Source organism: Neltuma alba, unplaced genomic scaffold, assembly GCF_004799145.2.
Source record: "Neltuma alba isolate B1F8T4 unplaced genomic scaffold, ASM479914v2 tig00007182_pilon, whole genome shotgun sequence".
In the NCBI taxonomy this organism is placed as follows: domain Eukaryota; kingdom Viridiplantae; phylum Streptophyta; class Magnoliopsida; order Fabales; family Fabaceae; genus Neltuma; species Neltuma alba.
In genome coordinates, this window is record NW_021634701.1 from 15,752 (window position 1) to 35,906 (window position 20,155).

Below are 20,155 nucleotides of genomic sequence, written 5' to 3' on the forward strand. Positions count from 1 at the left end.
ATGATGACGATTCCAAAAGGAATTTGCTTCAGGTGAGACTCCTTCCATGTCATTCTGGTTATTTCTCTCCATGCTTTGCCCTTGCCCTACACCACCATGTATATATAGCCCCAGCACTACAAATATGAGTCTCCTAGTAATAATTAAGAACATTTCAAGACCAAAAACTTATTCTAGTCTAAATATGGAATCATAATTCCTTTTTTTTTAAAAAAAAAAATTTAGGACATAGCTAGGACATATATGTACCTTCCCACATAGAGCCTTTCATGCAAGATAAGAGAGCAAGCAATGGTGAGTAGAACAAGAGTGAGAGAGGACGGAAAATGGAAGCATAGAGTGGGCCTTTCAAGGCTACACACACGAGAATCCAAACCAATCCCGACGCCACAATTCCCCATTTCAAATCAAACTTCACGGTAGTTAATAGTTTTTATATTTAATACTCTTCCGATTCTTAATATATGATTTAATTATTGAGTTATTTTTTATCCTAAATATAAGACCTATTTTTCATATTTATCAGTTTTTTATAAATTACACCTATAGATACTCTTTCAACTATAATCAAGTAGAAGAGGAAGATGGGGTATTAAGAAATATGATTATGGTATTTTAGGAAAAACGTATCACATTTCTTATAATTAACTAACTTTCTTAATCTAATCAAATTAGTTAAATAGATTTTATATTAAGGATCAGAAGAGTATTACATTTACGTGTGCGTGTGTGTATCGGTTTACACTAAAGTGTTACTGCCTTGGATCCTAAATGTTAGACCTGGTTGGGAGTTTGTTTTATTAATCCCAAATACAAATACAAGACCCCACTCTTATAAATAGGACAGCATGGAGTACATAATGCAAATACAAGTTAAATACAGAATGCATTATTATTGTTGTAGTTGTTATGACTAAATATTTGAGTATTAGTTCCTCCATACCTCAATTAATCAGTCATATAGAGTATTACTCCTCAGGTCCTTAATATAGGATTTAATTATTGAGTTAATTTTAGTCCTAAATATAAGAACTATTTTTTATATTTATCAATTTTTCTTAAATTATCACTATGGATACTTCCTCAACCATAATCAAGTAGAAAAGGGAAGAAGGATACTAAGAAAGATGATTATGGTGTTTTAGAAAAAACATATCATATTTTTTATAATCAACTAACTTACCTAACTTTCTTAATCTAATCAAATTAGTTAAATATGTCTTATATTAAGGATTGGAAGAATATATTTTAGAAGGATTTTTTTTTTTGGGGTCTCAAATATGCAAGTTACTCTTTGTTGAAGCATACCATCAACCCAAAGACAAGAGGCCCACTATTCTCTCTCTCTATACATGTACACATGTGCAAGTAACTTTCACTGATTTATGAAATGGTGAAAAGGTCATATTAATGATGATATATATGTATATGTATGTATACTTTATAGCATATGCTTTTGTCTGCATTTTTTGGCTTCTTTGGTTTATACATGGAACTATCTCGGTTTGTTTGTGGCTATATATATATATATATATATATATTTATTTATATTTATATTCCTAAGTTTGATGCCTTTTCAGTGCTGCATAAGTGTACAATCATATGCGTGTGCGCGTATACAAATACAAATTTGTTTTTTTGGTTGCCCACTCAATTTACCGGAGCTTTACTCCAACTACATTTGGATCCGACCCGCGTCGCACACCTGGCTGTGGTGGGTGAGTCTCCCAATAGAGATTTCTGTATATGCTGAGGCTCGAACTCGAGACCTCGCTTAAGCGGTATCAAACCGCTTACTACTTGAATTAACTTCCATTGGTACAAATACAAATTTGTTGTCTCACTGTTTATGTCCATTGATATATTGTTCTGAGACGCTAGCTGTTCAAACTGAACTTATATATATATACAGTTCCTCTATCCCTAATTATAAGATCCTCTTTTTTAAATGGATTTATCCCTTTTTATAAGGTTCTCTTTGAGTTTATCTGAACATTTAATGTATTGTTACCTATTTTACTCCTAATAAATTTCATACATTCTCTCTCCATATATTCTCTCTCTATTTATCTCATTATTATTCTTTTACATTTATTAGGGGTATATTTGGAAAAAAATTATATTTGTTACATATTAATTGCTTTTAACTAATTTTAACTTTTTTTTAAAAAGCGCAATTTGACCAAAAGGTTCTTATAATTAGGGACGGAATAGTATATAGAATGCAAAATTATTATTTATATCACGGAAAGCGCTACTAGGATATTTGAGTACACACATATGAATTACTATTAATTAATGAGGACCTTAATTTCTAAAATGGCCCTTCCATTATTTTTATGTGATTCGCAATTTATATGATCACAATCATTCACTGGCAATTAAATAAATACTCCTCTGTTCCTTAATATAAGACCCATTTAACTAATTTGATTAGATTAAGGAAGTTAGGTAAGTTAGTTAAGTTAGTTAATTATAAGAAAAGTGACACATTTTTCCTAAAACACCATAATCATCTTTCTTAATACCCACACTCTCTCTTCTACTTGATTATGGTTGAGAGAGTATCTATAGGGATAATTTAAAAAAATTGATAAATATGAAAAGTGGGTCTTATATTTAAGATCAAAACCAACTCAAGAATTGGATTCTATATTAAAGATTGGAAGAATAATTAGTTGAATGATCGAGGCAATTAGTAAATGAATTATAGGAATAAAGGGAGAAGTCTTGATTTTTGGCTCAAGTCTTTCACATGACCAGTAATATTCGTTACATGTACTCTCCCTTTGCCTCATACTCTCATATAGGGCTGTTCACGGGACGGATCGGGACCGGGACAGGCCCGTCCCGGTTCCGTCCCGATGAACAGTAACGGGACAGATTTTCTGTCCCGTGTCCCGGTCCGTCCCGGGATTGTCCCGGTCCCGGTCGGGACGGGACGGGACCGGGACGTCCCGAATGTATTTTTTTTAATTTTTTTTAATTTTTTAAAAAAATATGATTTTTTTAATTATATTTTTTTGGGCTTAAACCTTATAAAAACATCTTTTTATTTTCTTTTTTATTTGTTTGGGCACTCTTAAACAAAAGCTCAAAATATTACATATAATAGTCATTAAAAACTTTAAACAAAAGCTTTTAACACAATAAAAACTTGCTAAAAATTCTAATCATCAATGATCCCAAATCATTAACAAATATAAAACTCTAAATAAATATTTTCATAGTTACATACAATAGTCTCAAATCTTAAAAAAATATGAAAAAAAAATGATATTATATAAATAGGATAAAAAATTAAAAAAAAAAAAGGATCGGGACGGGACCGGGACGGGACGACCCCGTCCCGTGTCCCGTCCCGTCCCGGTCCCCTTTCTTGCCCCGTCCCGGTTTGTCCCGTCCCGAAATATTTCGGGATGGATCCGTCCCGTCCCAATAAGACCGGGACCGGAACGGGCCGACCGGGACGGACCGGCCTTGAACACCCCTACTCTCATATAAGCAAGTATTGAGAGTCGTTGTTCTCATGCATATGCTAAAAGGTACCCTTTGTTCGTTATTCATTGCAATTTCTACCCTTATTTAATACTACTTCTGGTCATAATTATAAGACTTTGTTTGTACAAACGAGGTCTTATAATTAAGACAGGAGGCAGCATACCTCTTTCAATTATGCAATATTTATTTTAGAGAAAAAATAATCTTTTAGTCCTTATAGTTTTGACTCGTTTATAACTCAATCCCTACACTTTGGCTTGCTGTAGCTTAGTTCCTATATTTTGACTCGATTGTAACTCAATCCCTAAAGTTCTACTCGCTATGACGCAATCTCTATAGTTTTACCCATTTTATAATTTGGTCTGTGTTTTAGAAAAATAAAATTATATATCTAATAAAAAGAGGTGCTAAATTATAAAATAGTTAAAAGTATAGGGATCAAGATGCAACAACTCAAATTTCAGGGACTGAATTACAACTGAGTAAAATTATAAGGATTGAGTTGTACTAAGTCAAATTGTAAAGAGTGAGCTACAAACGAATTAAAACTATAGGGACCAAAAAACTAATTATCCCTTTTATTATATAAGTTACAGTGAGAGGTAGTTGACTCATTGATTTTGTTAGAAAATATTTTTTAAAAGCTTATCTTTATTTAAAAACATAGGGAAAAAATACATCATACTACCTTCACTTATTAATATAAGATATCGTTTGAATTTTATTTTGGTCTTAAATATAAGATTCCAATCCACTTTGTTTCTTATATTTATCTATTTTTTTCTCAAGATAGTTTTTGTAATAATAGTAGTCCTAAATAATACACTTAATTAGCAATTATATTTTAGGACAAATAACGACTATTTATTACAAATAACTAACTTAACTAATTTTTTAATCTACTCAAATTAGTCAACTAATTCTTATATTAAATACTGAAGATAGTATTTCGATTCTCATCTTAGTAGATTGCAATATGGTAATATGTGGGAAAAGTTAGTCGATGACCGAACGAGTAAATCATAGAAGGGGCCATCAATTCCTTCTAAAACTGCCCTATGCAAGGCTGAAAGGGCATTTTCAGGAAAGCAAACTCAATTTTTGACAAAATTAAGAATAAAAAATTTTAACTAATAATATTCCTAATAATAAGCGTGGACTAGCTATTTTCACTTGTACTCAAGAACGGGTGGACTAATACTTTTATCAATAACAGTAAGGTCTTATAATTAGGACATAAGGTAGTACTAAATAGAAAAAAAACTCTTGACATGAGGATGATATAGAATTATATATTTTAAAAATAATCATTGATGAATGCATATGTTTAAACAAAATCATCTTAAACTTGCAGTTCCGGTGATAGCCCGCTTAACAGGGGCTGGCCTAAGATACTGTTGAAGTTATTTTATAGCTTAACTAAGGTTAGGTTTAAGCTATTGCCTAGGCCTAATTAACAGTAAGTCAAAATAGCAGTTGTAACTAAATAAGGTTAAACTAATATATATATTAATTAAGCCTTGTCTTAATGAGGTTTAATTAATACAAACCTGGCGATATTTAGTGTCTTGTTTCGGCCACGCCACCACAATGATGAGTTAAAACTATAAGTTTAAGTCAGGGGCTTATAACCCAACTGATCTCAAGTGTTTATTCTATTTTTTTTAAAAGGCTCTCCAAAGCGTGCGGCTTTAAGTTTGATTGGACAATTTTTTAAGAAGCTAGTTCCAAGTTAGGGAATTCTAAGAAACCCCATTTATCTTCTTCCTTCGTCACTACCTGAGGAGTGTTTTGGGTATTTTATATTTTTGTATTTTATTTTGAGAGAATTGCAATGAGCTAGGTTTTAAGTAAGAAATATAAATACTAAAAAATTTTAATGACAAGCGAGCAATAGTCATTTACTATTCTAAAACTTGTTATTATAAGCTGTCACTAAGACTTTTTTAGTAATTATGTTCCTTACTTAGGATTTCAATGCAATTTTCCCTTTTATTTTTCTTCTTTCCTAATTCATCATTTCCTTTTTCTTTTCCTTATATACCAAAGATGCATGCAGTCGGAAATTTTTTCTTTTTCTTTCCTTCTCTTCCTCTCCCTCAAAATACATTCTCTACTAAACGAACTCTTTCACTCGCAATTTCTCATGCATAATTACCTAGCGTGCTGCGTTAGTAACCACAGGGGTAAAAAATTATGGGAAGATACTTTCTAAAAGTACGAAATTTATATTCGAAACCAACAATAATATCGTATACAGAAAATGTGTTACATGGTGAATCATATGGGAGGGAGTATATTCATTTTCTGGAGACTTGATTTTGTTTTATGAACGGATCATCCGAAGAGTTTCTAGCAGAAGCAGGATTCATTAATTATGTGGTTAATTAGTGTTAGAAATGGTTTTGCCATAATCTTCATGATGACGATTCCAAAAGGAATTTGCTTCAGGTGAGACTCCTTCCATGTTATTCTGGTTATTTCTCTCCCATTCTTTGCCCTTGCCCCACACCACCATGTACATATAGCCCCAGCACTACAAATATGAATCTCCTAGTAATAATTAAGAACATTTCAAGACCAAAAACTTATTCTAGTCTAAATATGGAATTATAATTCTTTTTTTTTTTTAAATTAGGACATAGCTAGGACATATATGTACCTTCCCACATAGAGCCTTTCATGTAAGATAAGAGAGCAAGTAATGGTGGATAGAACAACTGAAAATGGAAGCATAGAGTGGGCCTTTCAAATCAAACTTCACATTAGTTAATAGGTTTTATATTTAATATTATATATGCATGTGTATATATATAGGTTTGCACTAAAGTGTTACTGCCTTGGATCCTAAATGTTAGACCTGGCGGAGGAATTTGTTTTATTAATCCCAGATACAAATATAAGACCCCAATCTTATAAGTAGTACACGATGGAGTATATAATACAAATACAAAATGCATTATTATTGTTGTTGTTATGACTGAACGTTATATTTTGAGTATTAGGTCCTCCAGTCCTTAAATAATTAGTCATATAGAGTATATTTTAGAAGGATTTTTTTTTTTTTTGGGGTCTCAAATGTGAGTTACTCTGTGTTGAAGCATAACATCAACCCAAAGACAAGGGGCCCATTATTCTCTATATGTCCAAGTAACTTTCACTGATTTATGAAATGGTGAAAAGGTCATTAATGATGATATATATGCGTGTATATGTTTATGTATGTATCCTTTATAACATTCGCTTTTGTCTGCATTTTTTGGCTCCTTTGGTTTATACATGGAACTATGTCTGTTTATTTGTTGATGTATATTCGTAGGTTTAATGCCTTTTCAGTGCTGCATAAGTGTACAATCATATATATATGTATGTATATATATTTGTTGTCTCACTGTTTATGCCCATTGATATATTGTTCTGAGAGGCTAGCTGTTCAAACTCAACATATATATATAATGCAAAATTATTATTTATATCACCGAATGCGCTACTAGGATATTTGAATATATATTTATATATATATGAACTACTATTAATTAATGAGGACTTTAATTTCTAAAATGGCCCTTCCATTATTTTTACGTTATTCGCAATTTATATGATCACAATCATCCCCTGGCAATTAAATAAATAATTAGTTGAACGATCGAGGCAATTAGTAAATGAATTATAGGAATAAAGGGAGAAGTCTTGATTTTGTGCTCAAGTGGAATACAATCTCTTTCACATGACAACTGATATTTGTTACATACAAATACTGAGAGTTGTTATTCTCATCATAAGCAAGAGGTTACCTTTTGTTCACTATTCATTGCGATTCTACCCTATTTAATATACATATTTCAATTATGCAATACTCTTTTTGAGAAAAATTAATCTTTTGATTCTATAATTTTGACTCGTTTGTAACTCAATTCTTATATTTTGGCTTGCTGTAACTTGGTTTGACTCGCTGTAACTCGGTTCCAATAGTTTTGATTTTTGACTCGATTATAACTCAATGCTTAAAGTTTGACTCGCCGCAACTTAATCACTATAATTTTACCCATTTTATAATTTGATCCTTGTGTTTTAGAAAAATGAAATTAAATATCTAATAAAAAGAGAGGCTAAATTATAAAATAGTTAAAAGTATAGGGATCAAGTTGCAGCGACTCAAACTTTAGAAACTGAGTTATAACTGGGTAAAACTATAGGGATTGAGTTGCATTGAATCAAATTATAAAGAGTGAGTTACAAATGAGTTAAAATTAGAGGGACTAAAGGACTAATTATTCCTTTTATTATATAAAAACAATGAGAGGTAGTTGACTCATTAATTTTGTTTGAAAATTATTTTTTTAAAAAAGTTTATCTTTATTTAAAAACATAGAGAAACAATACATCATATTTCGATTCTCATCCAAGTAGATTGCAATGTAGTAATATTTGGGAAAAGCTAGTAAATGACCCAACGAGTAAATCATACAAGGGACCATCAATTCCTTCTAAAACTGCCCTATGTAAGGCTGAAAGGGTATTTTCAGGAAAGGAAATTCAATTTTCGACAAAATTAAGACCAACAAATTTTAACTAATAATATTCCTAATAATAAGCGTGGGCTAGTTATTTTCACTTATACTCAAGAAGAGGTGGACTAATACTTTTATCAATAATTAGAATGGGGTCAAGCTATAAATAAATATATACATATATAGACTCTAATTAATGGGTAATAGTAATACTATTTATAACTTATGAATAGGTGGCTTCCAATAAATTGAGATTGTTGTCCCCTTGTTTTGTAAGAAGTCTAACGTACTAGGTCATTGCTAATGCATGAGTTATTATAAATAATACAAATTTCAATAAATTTAATATTATATATCGCTACGAATGTTTTGCCTAAAAAATTGATATAGAAAATAGGTATTTCTCCTGTCCTTAATATATGACCCAATTTTTGAGTTGTTTTGGTCCTAAATATAAGATTCATTTATTATATTTATCAATTTTCTCTAAATTACCCCTATGGATACTCCCTCAATCATAATCAAGTAGAAGAGGGAGAGGAGTATTAAAAAAGATGATTATGATGTTTTAGGAAAAATGTGTCACTTTTTTTATAATTAACTAACTTATCTAATTTTTTTAATCTAATCAAATTAGTTAAATAGGTCTTATATTAAAGACCGGAGGAGTATTTTGATTTGTGCAACACCAAGTTGTTTGTATATATACGCGTGCATGCACAATTAATTGATTAACAAAAAATAATTCACGAGGGGCCAAATTGAGAAGTCTAGCTTCCACTATCTATGAAGAATGAAAATGACGATCTTGACCATTATTCTAGAAGAGATCAAATAATAAAAGAGAATACTATCTATAACTCGTGATATAATCAAATGATATACAGCTAGCACCAATTATAGAAAATTGTTATTCACTTATTGATCCAAGAAATTAAAGCATAACTTGAGTTCATAATTCCATAATGAACTCCGTACCTTTGACTTATTAATAATGATAGCACATTGTCAAATTTCTTAATTCCTCCTCTTGAATGACCTCCATATATATACGTGTGTGTGTGTTATTCTTTTCCTTTCATCATGTTCATAAGCTTCTTGACGTGATGATCATTCATATGGATGGAGCCCAACGTCATGCTCTTCATTATAATTTGTTTCAGCAACGTAACCTTTCTTAACATTTGGATTTTTTTTTCCCTATTGTTTTCTGGACATCAGATTTGAGTTGAAGAAACTAATCAGAGTCGAAGCAAAACCACCGTCTGGCTTCTTACAAGTCGTCTTCTCATCATCATCATCAACAATCTTTTCCTCAATGTTGATAGTTTTATTAATATCTTGATGATCACTATTATTATTATTGTTATTATTTGTGGTACTTGTCTTTAATGCGTCTCCTAATTCAACTGAGTCTTCTTCTTCTTCTTCAGTATTCTGATGATGATCTGCTACTTTTTCCTTCAACTCTTTGCCTTTGCCCCACAGGACTGCGTATAGCCCCATTATTATCAATATGGATCCTATCAGGCTGTATAATAGTTTTAATAAGTCAAACAAAAAGCAAAATCAATATGGATCCTATGCTAAATGAAAAGAGAGAGAGAGAAATTGGTGTAAATTGGTAATACCTTCCAAGGTGCAACTTTTCAGCCAAGAGGAAAGAGCCAGCAATGGCGACTAGTATCAGAAAGAGAGGGTTGAAAATGGAAGCATAAAGTGGACCTTTTTGGCGCAAACAACATGTGATTAAAATCCAAGCTAGTCCAGACGCCACAATCCCCTTGTACATATAAATTACTCATAAATTCCAGATAATGCAGGCCTCAACTTAACCACAGCTACGACAACACTAATAAGCCTCATCCTACTAAGTACCATCTCCAGGTTCCTTTATATAAAAACAAGATAACTAATTTTTGGATATTAAAAAATTAGTTAAGTTAATTATTTATTACAAGTGTATTTTGATTTTTCTAGACTACCCTCGCATTAGAGCTACCCTTTGATTAGAAGTCCCTTTAATATGTGTAGGTAATACAGATATTTTGGACACAAAATTATGAATTTGGAGGACAAAATGAACCTCTTGTCTAGTTTTTATATTTAGTACTAGAAGTAGTAGTAGTTAAGATCAGTTACACAGATGAAATTACCTTATTATGTGTGTTCTATCAACAAAGCTAAACTTAAACAAGTGTTTTCATTTCAGTTCACAATACAAGTCATTTTACGAAAATTCCTTAGTGCACAATATAATTTGAGACAAATTTAATGAGTTAACTAACTATCATTTCTTAATTTTAATGAATCAGTTAAAGTGACTTATACAACGCACTAATTGAGCAGAGGAAGACGTAATTAAATTAGCAGTGAGAGAGTTTGATGAAAGGATACCGTATAAACAGCAGTAAGAAGAAAGGTGTCCCAACCAAGCTTCCAACGAGACCAATCTCGTTCCATGAAGAGTGCAAATATGACTGATTGTATTGCTGCCATTACTGACATCAATGCTGCACTTGTGTAAGCCCATGGAAAGTTCTCACTCATCCTTGCCTGCATCGTATATATGATAGATTTATTACGTCATAATACTCCTTTTATTCTTTTTTATAACAAATATTTAACCGAATATTTATCTTATTCAATTGTGTTTGGGGGAAATCAGAGTTGAACAAGAGAGAGAGAAAGAAAGCCAAAGAAGATGACGGAAAATATAGAACCTGAATAATCAACCAAAGGGAATAGGAGAGGCAAGTGCCGAAGGCCAAAGCGATGCCCCAGACTTGATTGGCGGGCACCTTCTGTGGGGCCACATTTTGTTTCATAATATTCAAGTGAGTTGACCACAAGTGTATCTCTGTGCTCTTATAGAAGGTCAGCATCATGGCCCCACCTATTCCCATTACTGTCCCCGCCACCTTCGCCTTCCCTGATAATTTCCCTATATTCACCCTTTCCAATCTGACCATAATCATCAACTCTAATTAATTAATTAATTATAACACAATAATTATAAAACTTTATTGACAGATAGGGTCTTATAATTAGGACTAGAAGTAACATAACATAATATCTATAAAATATATCAATATGACATTAAATTATACATATATCATCACTTTATAAGTTAATAAATGAACTAGTTTTATGAAAAACAAATTAAACTGAATTAAGATGATCTTGATGTGGGGCTTGGGTTAAATGAGAGTGTGGGACCCACCCAAAACAAACGGCTAAGACGAAGGTTGCACCAGGGACGAGGTTGTACATGGCCGTAGCGTATGTTGCTCCCGCTAAATCCACTGCTTGCACAAATAAATTTTGTTGCAGTGACGCCCTGAGAAACAGAAAGATATTATCAACGATCTAATATTCAATATAAGTCTCAGATATTTTAGCTTTCCATTTTTCATTTAATCCTAGGTTCATGAATGTATTATTGTTCAATCAAAACTCTATAGGATTAAGTTTCAGCGCTTACCATTTGATAATAAATACGCAATTTCATCTGTCCAAATTAAATTTTATATTTAGAATAAGAGTTACACTACAAAATATGTTTTATATTTAAAAGCGGAGGAAATATGAGAATTTGACTTACCCAAATAATCCACACATAAATGCTTGTAACAGCACTTTTCCTGTGATCCTGGGTTTGCTCTTCCTGTGATCATCGTCACACGCATAGATTTCAATTCGTATATTCTCATCGTCACAAAATTAATCAAAACGAAACTCTCGAGAGTGTGTGTGTGTGTGTGTGTGTATTTAATCGCCTAAAATATTTGTTCCCAGAAGTTCCATCTTATTCATCACTATATGTCTCATTATAACACCAAATCGTAAATTTTCTCACAGAGAAATCATCAATACTTGTACCAGTAATGAAGAAAAATCTGCAGATAAACTCGTATCAGTTAAGGTTAAAGCTTATTGCTTTAGCAGCATAATATAATCTAACACAGTAAATTAACACCAGAGAGAAACTGATGAAGGTAACTAGAAAGAAAAGAAGGGGTAGGTACCTTTCGACGATGAAAGCAAGGGGAACCATAAAAAGAGAAGCAAAGAGGAAACGATAAGCCATGAGAATGGTCAAGCTGGCGCTTTCATCATTAGCAACCACTTTGTATAATATGCTAACTCCTGCATATCCCACTTGAACCATTACCATCATCAACGCTGGCTTCAAATCCTCCATTATCTTCCCCATTTTCCCCATCCTCTCAATTCTCTCACTCACTGATCTTAGCTTAATGCTCACTTTGTGTTTCTGATGGGTTTGTATATATATATATATCTCTGTTACATATATATATATATATTTACACTCATACACACAGGGTGGGTTCAGTGGTTTATTAGGTTTGGATCTTTGAAATGAGGAGGTTGGTGAAATATTTTGGAAATAAGAGAGGTACAGAAATTAAACGAATAGAAAGGAGAGAGTGAGAATCTGCTTGGCATGAGATTCTCTTTCTGTCTGTTTCTTCATCGCCCACTTGATCTCTTTTTTCCTCTTTTGCTTCCAAGACACTATATTAAGACACATTCATAATACATATTTATAAATATATATATGTGTGTGTCTGTGTGTGTGCATGTACGTGTATATGTGTCCCTTTGTAAGACTTCGGTATGTGATTTGAGATTGTCATATTAATTCCAACACGCTCCTAACAACAAATTTATTTTTAATTAACGGTTGTTCTTTTGGAGGGGTATACAGACAAACTCTCTTGAAGGCAATTTCTTTTTATATTTCTAATTACTTCTAACATTCTAAATTCATCATATCATGGCTAGACGTGGTCATGTGGAGTCCAATTCTCAGTTTTTTGCAGTTTGAGATCCTAATTAATATTGTGCTTCAGAGTCTGGTTTTGTATTGCAAATGAGGGATTTGATTTTAAGAAAAAACTAAATGAACATAATTAAAAATTAGATGAAATTACAAGAATTTGTAGATTAATTTTTTTAAAAAAATTCTATGATCGACATACAATATACTTCGTTTACCTTGTGGAACATATTTGCGAGACATCTTTTTATTTTTCAATTTAATGCAATTAAACACACATATGCAAACAAACATATTAACATCAAACTCAAACTCAAACTCAAGACCTTATTCAAGCGTGGCAGTTAGCGTTGCCACTGGGACAATTAGGCGTTGACATGTTTTTCAAAAAGTTAATGTTTATTTACATTATTATATGTTAAATGTTCCTAACAAGCCTTAAGATCAAAGAAGAATCAATTTCGGCTATTGGCACTTGATAATGTCCAAAAGTTAATCAACTTCAATATTTTTCCTTTCTTTAATAATAAAAATCTGTTTTGGCCATCGATATCAATAATAAAATAAATTAACTTAGGTTACGGTTACATTTTTGAAACTTTTCGCTTATATCAAATTAATATACCTATCGCAACTATAAAAGTAAATGAACGAGATAAGTTACTTCACACAAATGACCAGATTTTTTTCAAAATTTTTTAACATAATAAAAGAAGTCCCATGAAATGAGGATTTAAGTAGGGATGATGAAGATTGACTAAAACTTGAGAACAGGGGAGGATTTCCTGGACATAGAAAATCATTGTCAGAATATATAAAAATTAAATTAGTTAAAGAAAAATCTCGCATTATTCGACATTTCTTTAAATATTTATTATATTTTAACAGTAAAAAATTAACATGTAAATATTTTCCCCCTCCTTGCAAACTACTCCAAATTTAGATGATAAATCTTCCCTGGCCTTGAGTTAGGTTTGGGTGAGATATTCGACCAATCTTAAGAATGCTTTATTAGTTATGGCACAAATTGAATATAACAAAAAAAAATATTAAAAGGAAGCCTTAAAAAGAGCAAGTATTTGTTTGTTATGCTATATATTTCCATAATTGTTTGATAAAATAAAATCAGGAGAGGTGAGTCTGGGAGTTTTTTTTCCCCCAAATTTCTAAAATATTTCATAAATAATATAATTGTTCTTTTGGCAGCTAATCATGTGTTTTGATGTGTATGTGATACATAGAGTAGTGTTCAATTTGTATGTTTGTTTAAAATTACACACTAATTTTTCATAATAAGGAGCATTTATTTATTTGTTGACAAAAATCAACCATATATATCACACAGTTGGACCGAAAAATTGGGGAACAGAAACTAACAATAAAAGTGGAATCTGTACATTGATTATTGTAATAGCACCCTCATGTTTAACATGTTCCACATTTTTTTAAGATTATTAATTCAATCTACATATATATCCTTTGTTTTAGACTTATTGCTGCTTTTGAATTTTAATAAAACATGTATTATTTTTGTAATCTTTATTTTGTTTTTTTGGCTGAAGGACCACTTTTTTTATTAATAAAAAAATAATGATGTGTGGATTATATAAGTTATAAATTGTATTTTTTTGGCCGTCAGGTGGTGGCCTTTTAAGTTATAACTTAACGACGCCAAACATTTTCCTTAAATTAACAAATAATGTAATTCATGTCACCTGAATGGTGTAATACTACCTCCGGTCTTTAATATAAGAGCTTGTTTAGTTTTTATTTTGGTCCTAAATATAATATCCTAGCCTACTTTATTTATCATATTTATCTATTTTTTTTAAAGGTAGTCCTTGTAATAATAGTAATTCTAACCAATACACTTGATTAGTAAGGATATTTTAGAAAAGATAGTACATATTTATTACAAATAACGAACTTAACTAGTTTTTTTAATATATTCAAATTAGTCAATTACTCCTCTAGTCCTATGTATAATTCACTTTTAACATATTTCACACAGATCAACAAAAACTTTGAACTTCATTAACTCGCATTTAAAATTTAACAACTTTTCAATTCTATCCTTATTAAATATATATTATACCTTATATAAACAAAGTCAACACATAATAAATGAAAGGTAAAATTATACATCTATACAAAAAATTTTTCTGTGTCCTATAAATAAGATCAAAAAATATCTTCTCTCTCTGCCCTATAAATAGAACTAGAGGAGTAGTTCTTATACTACCTCCGATCCTAATTATAAGACCCAGTTGACTAATTTGAGGAGATTAAGAAAGTAAGTTAAGTTAGTTATTTGTAACAAATAAGTGTTGTCATTCCTAAAATATCCTTGCTAATTAAGTGTGTTGGTTAGAACTATCATTATTAGAAGAATTATCTTGGGAAAAAATGCATAAATATGAGAGACAAAATGGATTGGGGTCTTATAATTAGGACCAAACTAAAAGTCAAACGGGGTCTTATATTAAGGACCGGAGGTAGTATTAAGGATTGGAGGTAGTATTATGTTAAGATAGGATATAGATTTCTTATATAGTACAAATCCTGTCAATTCCATTTCGCAAATCTTATATATCATTTTAGCTCTTGAAAAGTCATTTTTTATTGTTGATAATAAGCTATAATTAAGACAAGTGAAGAATGAATTTTGGCTATTTGCTACTGATTAGAGCTGACCCCACCTAGTGGGATAAGGCTTGTTGTTGTTGTTGTTGTTGTTGTTGCTGCTGCTACTGATTAGAGCTGGGAAAATGAGCAAAATCCGTCAGGCCGGTCTGTTTAGGTTTGAAAATTATGAGGGTTAGACTTGAAATTTTTTTCTTCAAATGAAAAATAGGCTTAAAAGGGTCGGCCTTGCAGGGCCAAGGACTAGCCTATTTAGGCCATTTTATAGTTTTTTAAAATTCTTTATGTAATTATAATATTATTAATTGTTTTACATTGTTAATGATATTTTTAATCTTTAGTTATTATTATCATTTTGAAATTAAATTTTACATAATGGTCTGATTTATTTGGTTTTAGACAATCATTTTTTAATTAAATTTTAAAAATAGGTTAATTTGAACTTTGATAATGATTTAATTTATATTATATGTGTTGATATTTTTAAACTATATATATTTAATAAGAGAGTATTTTTATACTTATATAACTTGTAATTCTATAATTTGAATTAGAAATTTATGAGTTTCAATAATAATGCTTCTCAAACTCAAGTAAAATAATAACTAAATTGTAAAATTTAAAAGTGAAATTCCTATAAAGAAGAAAAACTAAATATTTTTGCTACAAAAGGAAAGCAATTGATTATAATAATGATGGAATTTCAAAAAATTAATAATAGTATTTGTCTATTGTAAATTTGTGCTGTTGATGAAACTTTTGGATGTTGATAGATGTTTTAGATGTTCTTAGATGTTGATAGATATTAAGATATGATGATATTTTATATTTGTGACTTAATTTTATTCATATCTATGTCTTTGATTATTAATTTTATTATTTTGTTTTTATTTTTTGATAAAAAATGTAAGAAGTATGAAAAATAATATTTTTTTAAACGGGTTGAAAGCTCACGGGTCAACTCTGAACCCATTAGCTTAAGGGCCAAGCCTAAAAAATTGGAATATTTTTAAAATATTGGATCTGCCTTATAGAGCCGAGCCGACTTATATTCCCACCTCTATTACTGATAATGCCCAAAAGTTAATAATGCCTTAAATTAAAAAAAAAAAAAAAGTTGTAATCTTCATACATCATCGATTAGATGAGATTATCCATATAATGCCTTGAATATATTTTTCTTCTAAATATTTTACACGAATAACCTTTTGTGTTGATTTTTAGAAAATTTTAAAACGTAATTTTATAAACTCTAGTTCACTAACTTTTTTTAAGAGAAAAAGAGGGGGAACGCATTAACTGTATAAGTGGGTTTATTAATTACAGAAATATCTCTGACATTTGCATTGATAATAAGATAAAGAATACTATTAATTATATACGCCAATTTTCGGATAATTAGTACCTTGTTTATTTATAAAACCGCCAGGACAACATTTTCTACGCTCTTTGATTAAATTTAGAGCTAATCAGTATCATTATATATAAACTAAAATTTGTAGCAAATCCTTTGATTCATGATGTGTCATTAATCCTGTTAGCAGATCCCCCAAAAAAAAAAATGCATGATGTAAAAAGTTGTGCATTATAAAATAGATCTTATATTTAAGAAATGAGGAGTAGTACTTTGGAATAGATTTTGGATTTCACAAAAGAAACCCTCTTCGGCTCTCTCTGTAGGTTATATCTGATGGCAGCATGAGTTCCATTCATTGTTCTCAAACATGAAAAATAGGATTTTCTCTCTCTTTCTATGAGCTCTATTGGTGCTCCTCAAACAAATATACTAAAAAATTTTAACTGATGTGTAACAAAAAATTATTTTAATTCAAATAATACTTTTAGATGCTGAATTGTTGGTATATAAGATCAATGACAATGAAGCATACGTTTTTGCCACTTGCTTTTAATAGTGTCCAAAGGTCAATCAAGCTAAATATCATTTATTTTTAATAATAAAAAATTGGGTTAAAATTAATAATAAAAAATTTCATGCATTCACCAATGTATATGTATGTGTGTATGTATTACCACCTATCGGAATTGCCAATATAAAGATAAATTTACGCAAGTGGCTCTGATATTCTCTATTAAATTAAATAATAAAAGAGTGATGCATGAGTTGAGGATTTATGATAAAGACCGACTAATACTAAATCAAGATAAAGGAGAATGACGAAAAAAGAAGGTGAAAATTTCTAAATTTCAAATTAGGTTTAGTAACAACATTTTATTTGGTATTGATGATACTGAATTTGCAAACAATAACAAATTTTTATTGACATTTCTTATCTGGCATTTATATATTTTTAGCTTCTGTTTTTGCTATTTTTTCTTGAGACAAAGGATCTCCTTAGTAATTGAAAAGACATTGGTAAGAATATAAAGATGAAGTGAAAATTTTGGCGTTATATTTTTTGGACAATAAAGTTCAATAAAATGCTAATTACACACAACATTATATATATATATATATATATATATATAAAATATACCTTTTCATCATTGCTTATCTTTTTGTGTAGAATGAACAAATATTTGCTTCTTTCTTTATTCCGGATATGTGTAGCAAAATAACAAGAAATGGATCCATAATCAAAGAAAGACATACACATGTATAGAATTAATTTTATAGTACTGGGAGAGCTATCCTCAAATAAGATCGACAATTTTCCAATGTGACTCTTTAGTAACATATACTAGTTTTAACAATATAAACACACACACACACACACACACACACACACACATATTAGTTACTTATATATATATATATTTTACCTGAGTAAGGTTTTTTTAATATGCATCAATTTTCAAACTGTTACACATTTTTATTTGACTATAATGGAGTTTAAATGTAAGTGTAACGGGTCGAACCATAATTAAATATTGTGTGAATGTTTAGTTGATTGTTCATCTTGCTGTTTGTTTCAGCTCACACATCAACTTTCTCAATTTTTCAATATATTTGCATTTCCCTTTGTTACGCACGCCAAGAAAACTCAAATAGACACTAATTTAATTCAATGCACAGTTTGATATAGGATAGCATCTTCATATCTAGGTTTCTATCATACCAAATCTGATTTCCCATGTATTAATTAAGAAATGTTTCATGCAAAAAGTGGTTTGAGATGGTACAACCGTACAAGCCCAAACACACACAACACACACACACACACGCAGACTAATTAACAAAGCGATTACGTATTGATTAATTTCCCTCTTTTCCGCAACACTACTGAAGTCCAGCTTCAAGATATTTTGCCCCTCGAAAAAGGCATAAAACTTGTTATTCCAGAGTAATACAATCAGAGAAGCCGATATCTTTTGAACACCTTAAGAGAATAAGATTTTTTCTTTAGCAACTCAAGAGATCATATCATATATGAATCCAATAAAAGAATGTGAAAATTGCAAGCACTAAGCACTTATTTGCTTCTCATGCACCTAACGATAACCTCTACAAACCTCTTGTACATATGCTGCTTCAGGTACATCCTTTGCACCTTCTTTCTTCCCTCCAATCCCATTTGTTCCCTCGCTGACCGGTTTTCAAGTAAAAACCGTAGATTTTGCGCCAGGACAGCATTCCCTGGACGTCCAGTAGGATGAACAAGGCCTGTAACATTGTGCTCAACAATTTCTAGTGTTCCACCAGCATCTGTTCCAAGCACCTATGACAACGGAAAAAACATGAACCTACTGTGACAAAAAAAACCATAAAATGGCCAACCACTCCACTGAATAAGTTATTCAGGTAACGCTAGGAATCCCATCCCACCAATGATCCCCAAATAATATTGCATACTGATAATTCAAGCACAAAGGAGGAAGAAAGAGCCTAATTGCTATACTGTTTTATATCCAACACAGGAGTTGTTCAGTGAAATACAGTTACTGGTTTTCAGAAACAAAGAGCATTCTTTTCAAATGTTTTTGAAGCTCTTAAAACTCTGAATGATTACACACTGCCAACCATGAAATATTTGACAAGGGAGAGTGACATATAGCGCATAAATTAAATATATGTCATCACTAAATATTCGACAAGGCAGAGTGACAGTTAATTGTATTTGAGAGTGCAACTTGTAACTCAAGCAGAAAGCAATGGTTTTAGGCAAGTGTTCTGTCCATATGCTCTAGACTCATCTTGATCATTGCGAGATTAGGAAGGAAACTTAGTTCCATGTTAAATATGTAATAAACTTTATAGACGAAAGGTTGCTCGTAGTTACAATGTATGTTTTGAAGACTTTAGGCTCTCGTTGTCAATGATACCATATTATAAAAATTGTCACTCAAAAAACATAATGAAATCAGAATAATAACAGGAGCAGCTCCAACATTAAGTAATAATATTCGGAAGGAAAAGCAAGTTGGTGACCCATACCGGAAGACCAAATGCCATTGCTTCTATAGTCACCCTCCCAAATGTCTCTCCTAGTCCCTGTTCACCACTTTTGTAGTCAGAGATCAGTACATCAAGCAAAATGTCTTTTTTTGTTTCTCCTAATATAATGAATCTCTTACAAAAGGCAAGCAACGCTTGAAGCAAAAACAAAACGGAGAAAGCTATCCAAGCCTATCCCAAGTATAATCAGCCATATTTTAATATATTTGATTCTGCATGAGTAATTGCTAAGACGTGTAATTATTTTCTTCTTTTTCATTTGGTCAGGTTGTAAAAAAATGG

The 20,155-nt window shown here is 31.0% G+C and overlaps 2 protein-coding genes across 2 annotated transcripts; both read right to left on the minus strand.

The window, feature by feature from the left end:
• Positions 1–9,212: 9,212 nt before the first annotated feature.
• Positions 9,213–12,237, minus strand: LOC114751970 (WAT1-related protein At1g68170-like). Its single transcript, XM_028940675.1, has 7 exons — positions 12,041–12,237; positions 11,617–11,679; positions 11,236–11,352; positions 10,736–10,976; positions 10,410–10,568; positions 9,644–9,795; positions 9,213–9,543 (listed from the first exon to the last, which is right to left on the minus strand). Exons 1-7 carry the CDS (start codon positions 12,235–12,237, stop codon positions 9,213–9,215), a joined length of 1,260 nt encoding a protein of 419 aa, XP_028796508.1.
• A 6,413-nt stretch (positions 12,238–18,650) lies between these two features.
• Positions 18,651–19,928, minus strand: LOC114751968 (amylovoran biosynthesis glycosyltransferase AmsK-like). The gene is made up of 2 exons (XM_028940673.1): positions 19,853–19,928; positions 18,651–19,136 (listed from the first exon to the last, which is right to left on the minus strand). Exons 1-2 carry the CDS (start codon positions 19,868–19,870, stop codon positions 18,891–18,893), a joined length of 264 nt encoding a protein of 87 aa, XP_028796506.1. The 5' UTR covers positions 19,871–19,928; the 3' UTR covers positions 18,651–18,890.
• Between the last annotated feature and the right edge of the window lie 227 nt (positions 19,929–20,155).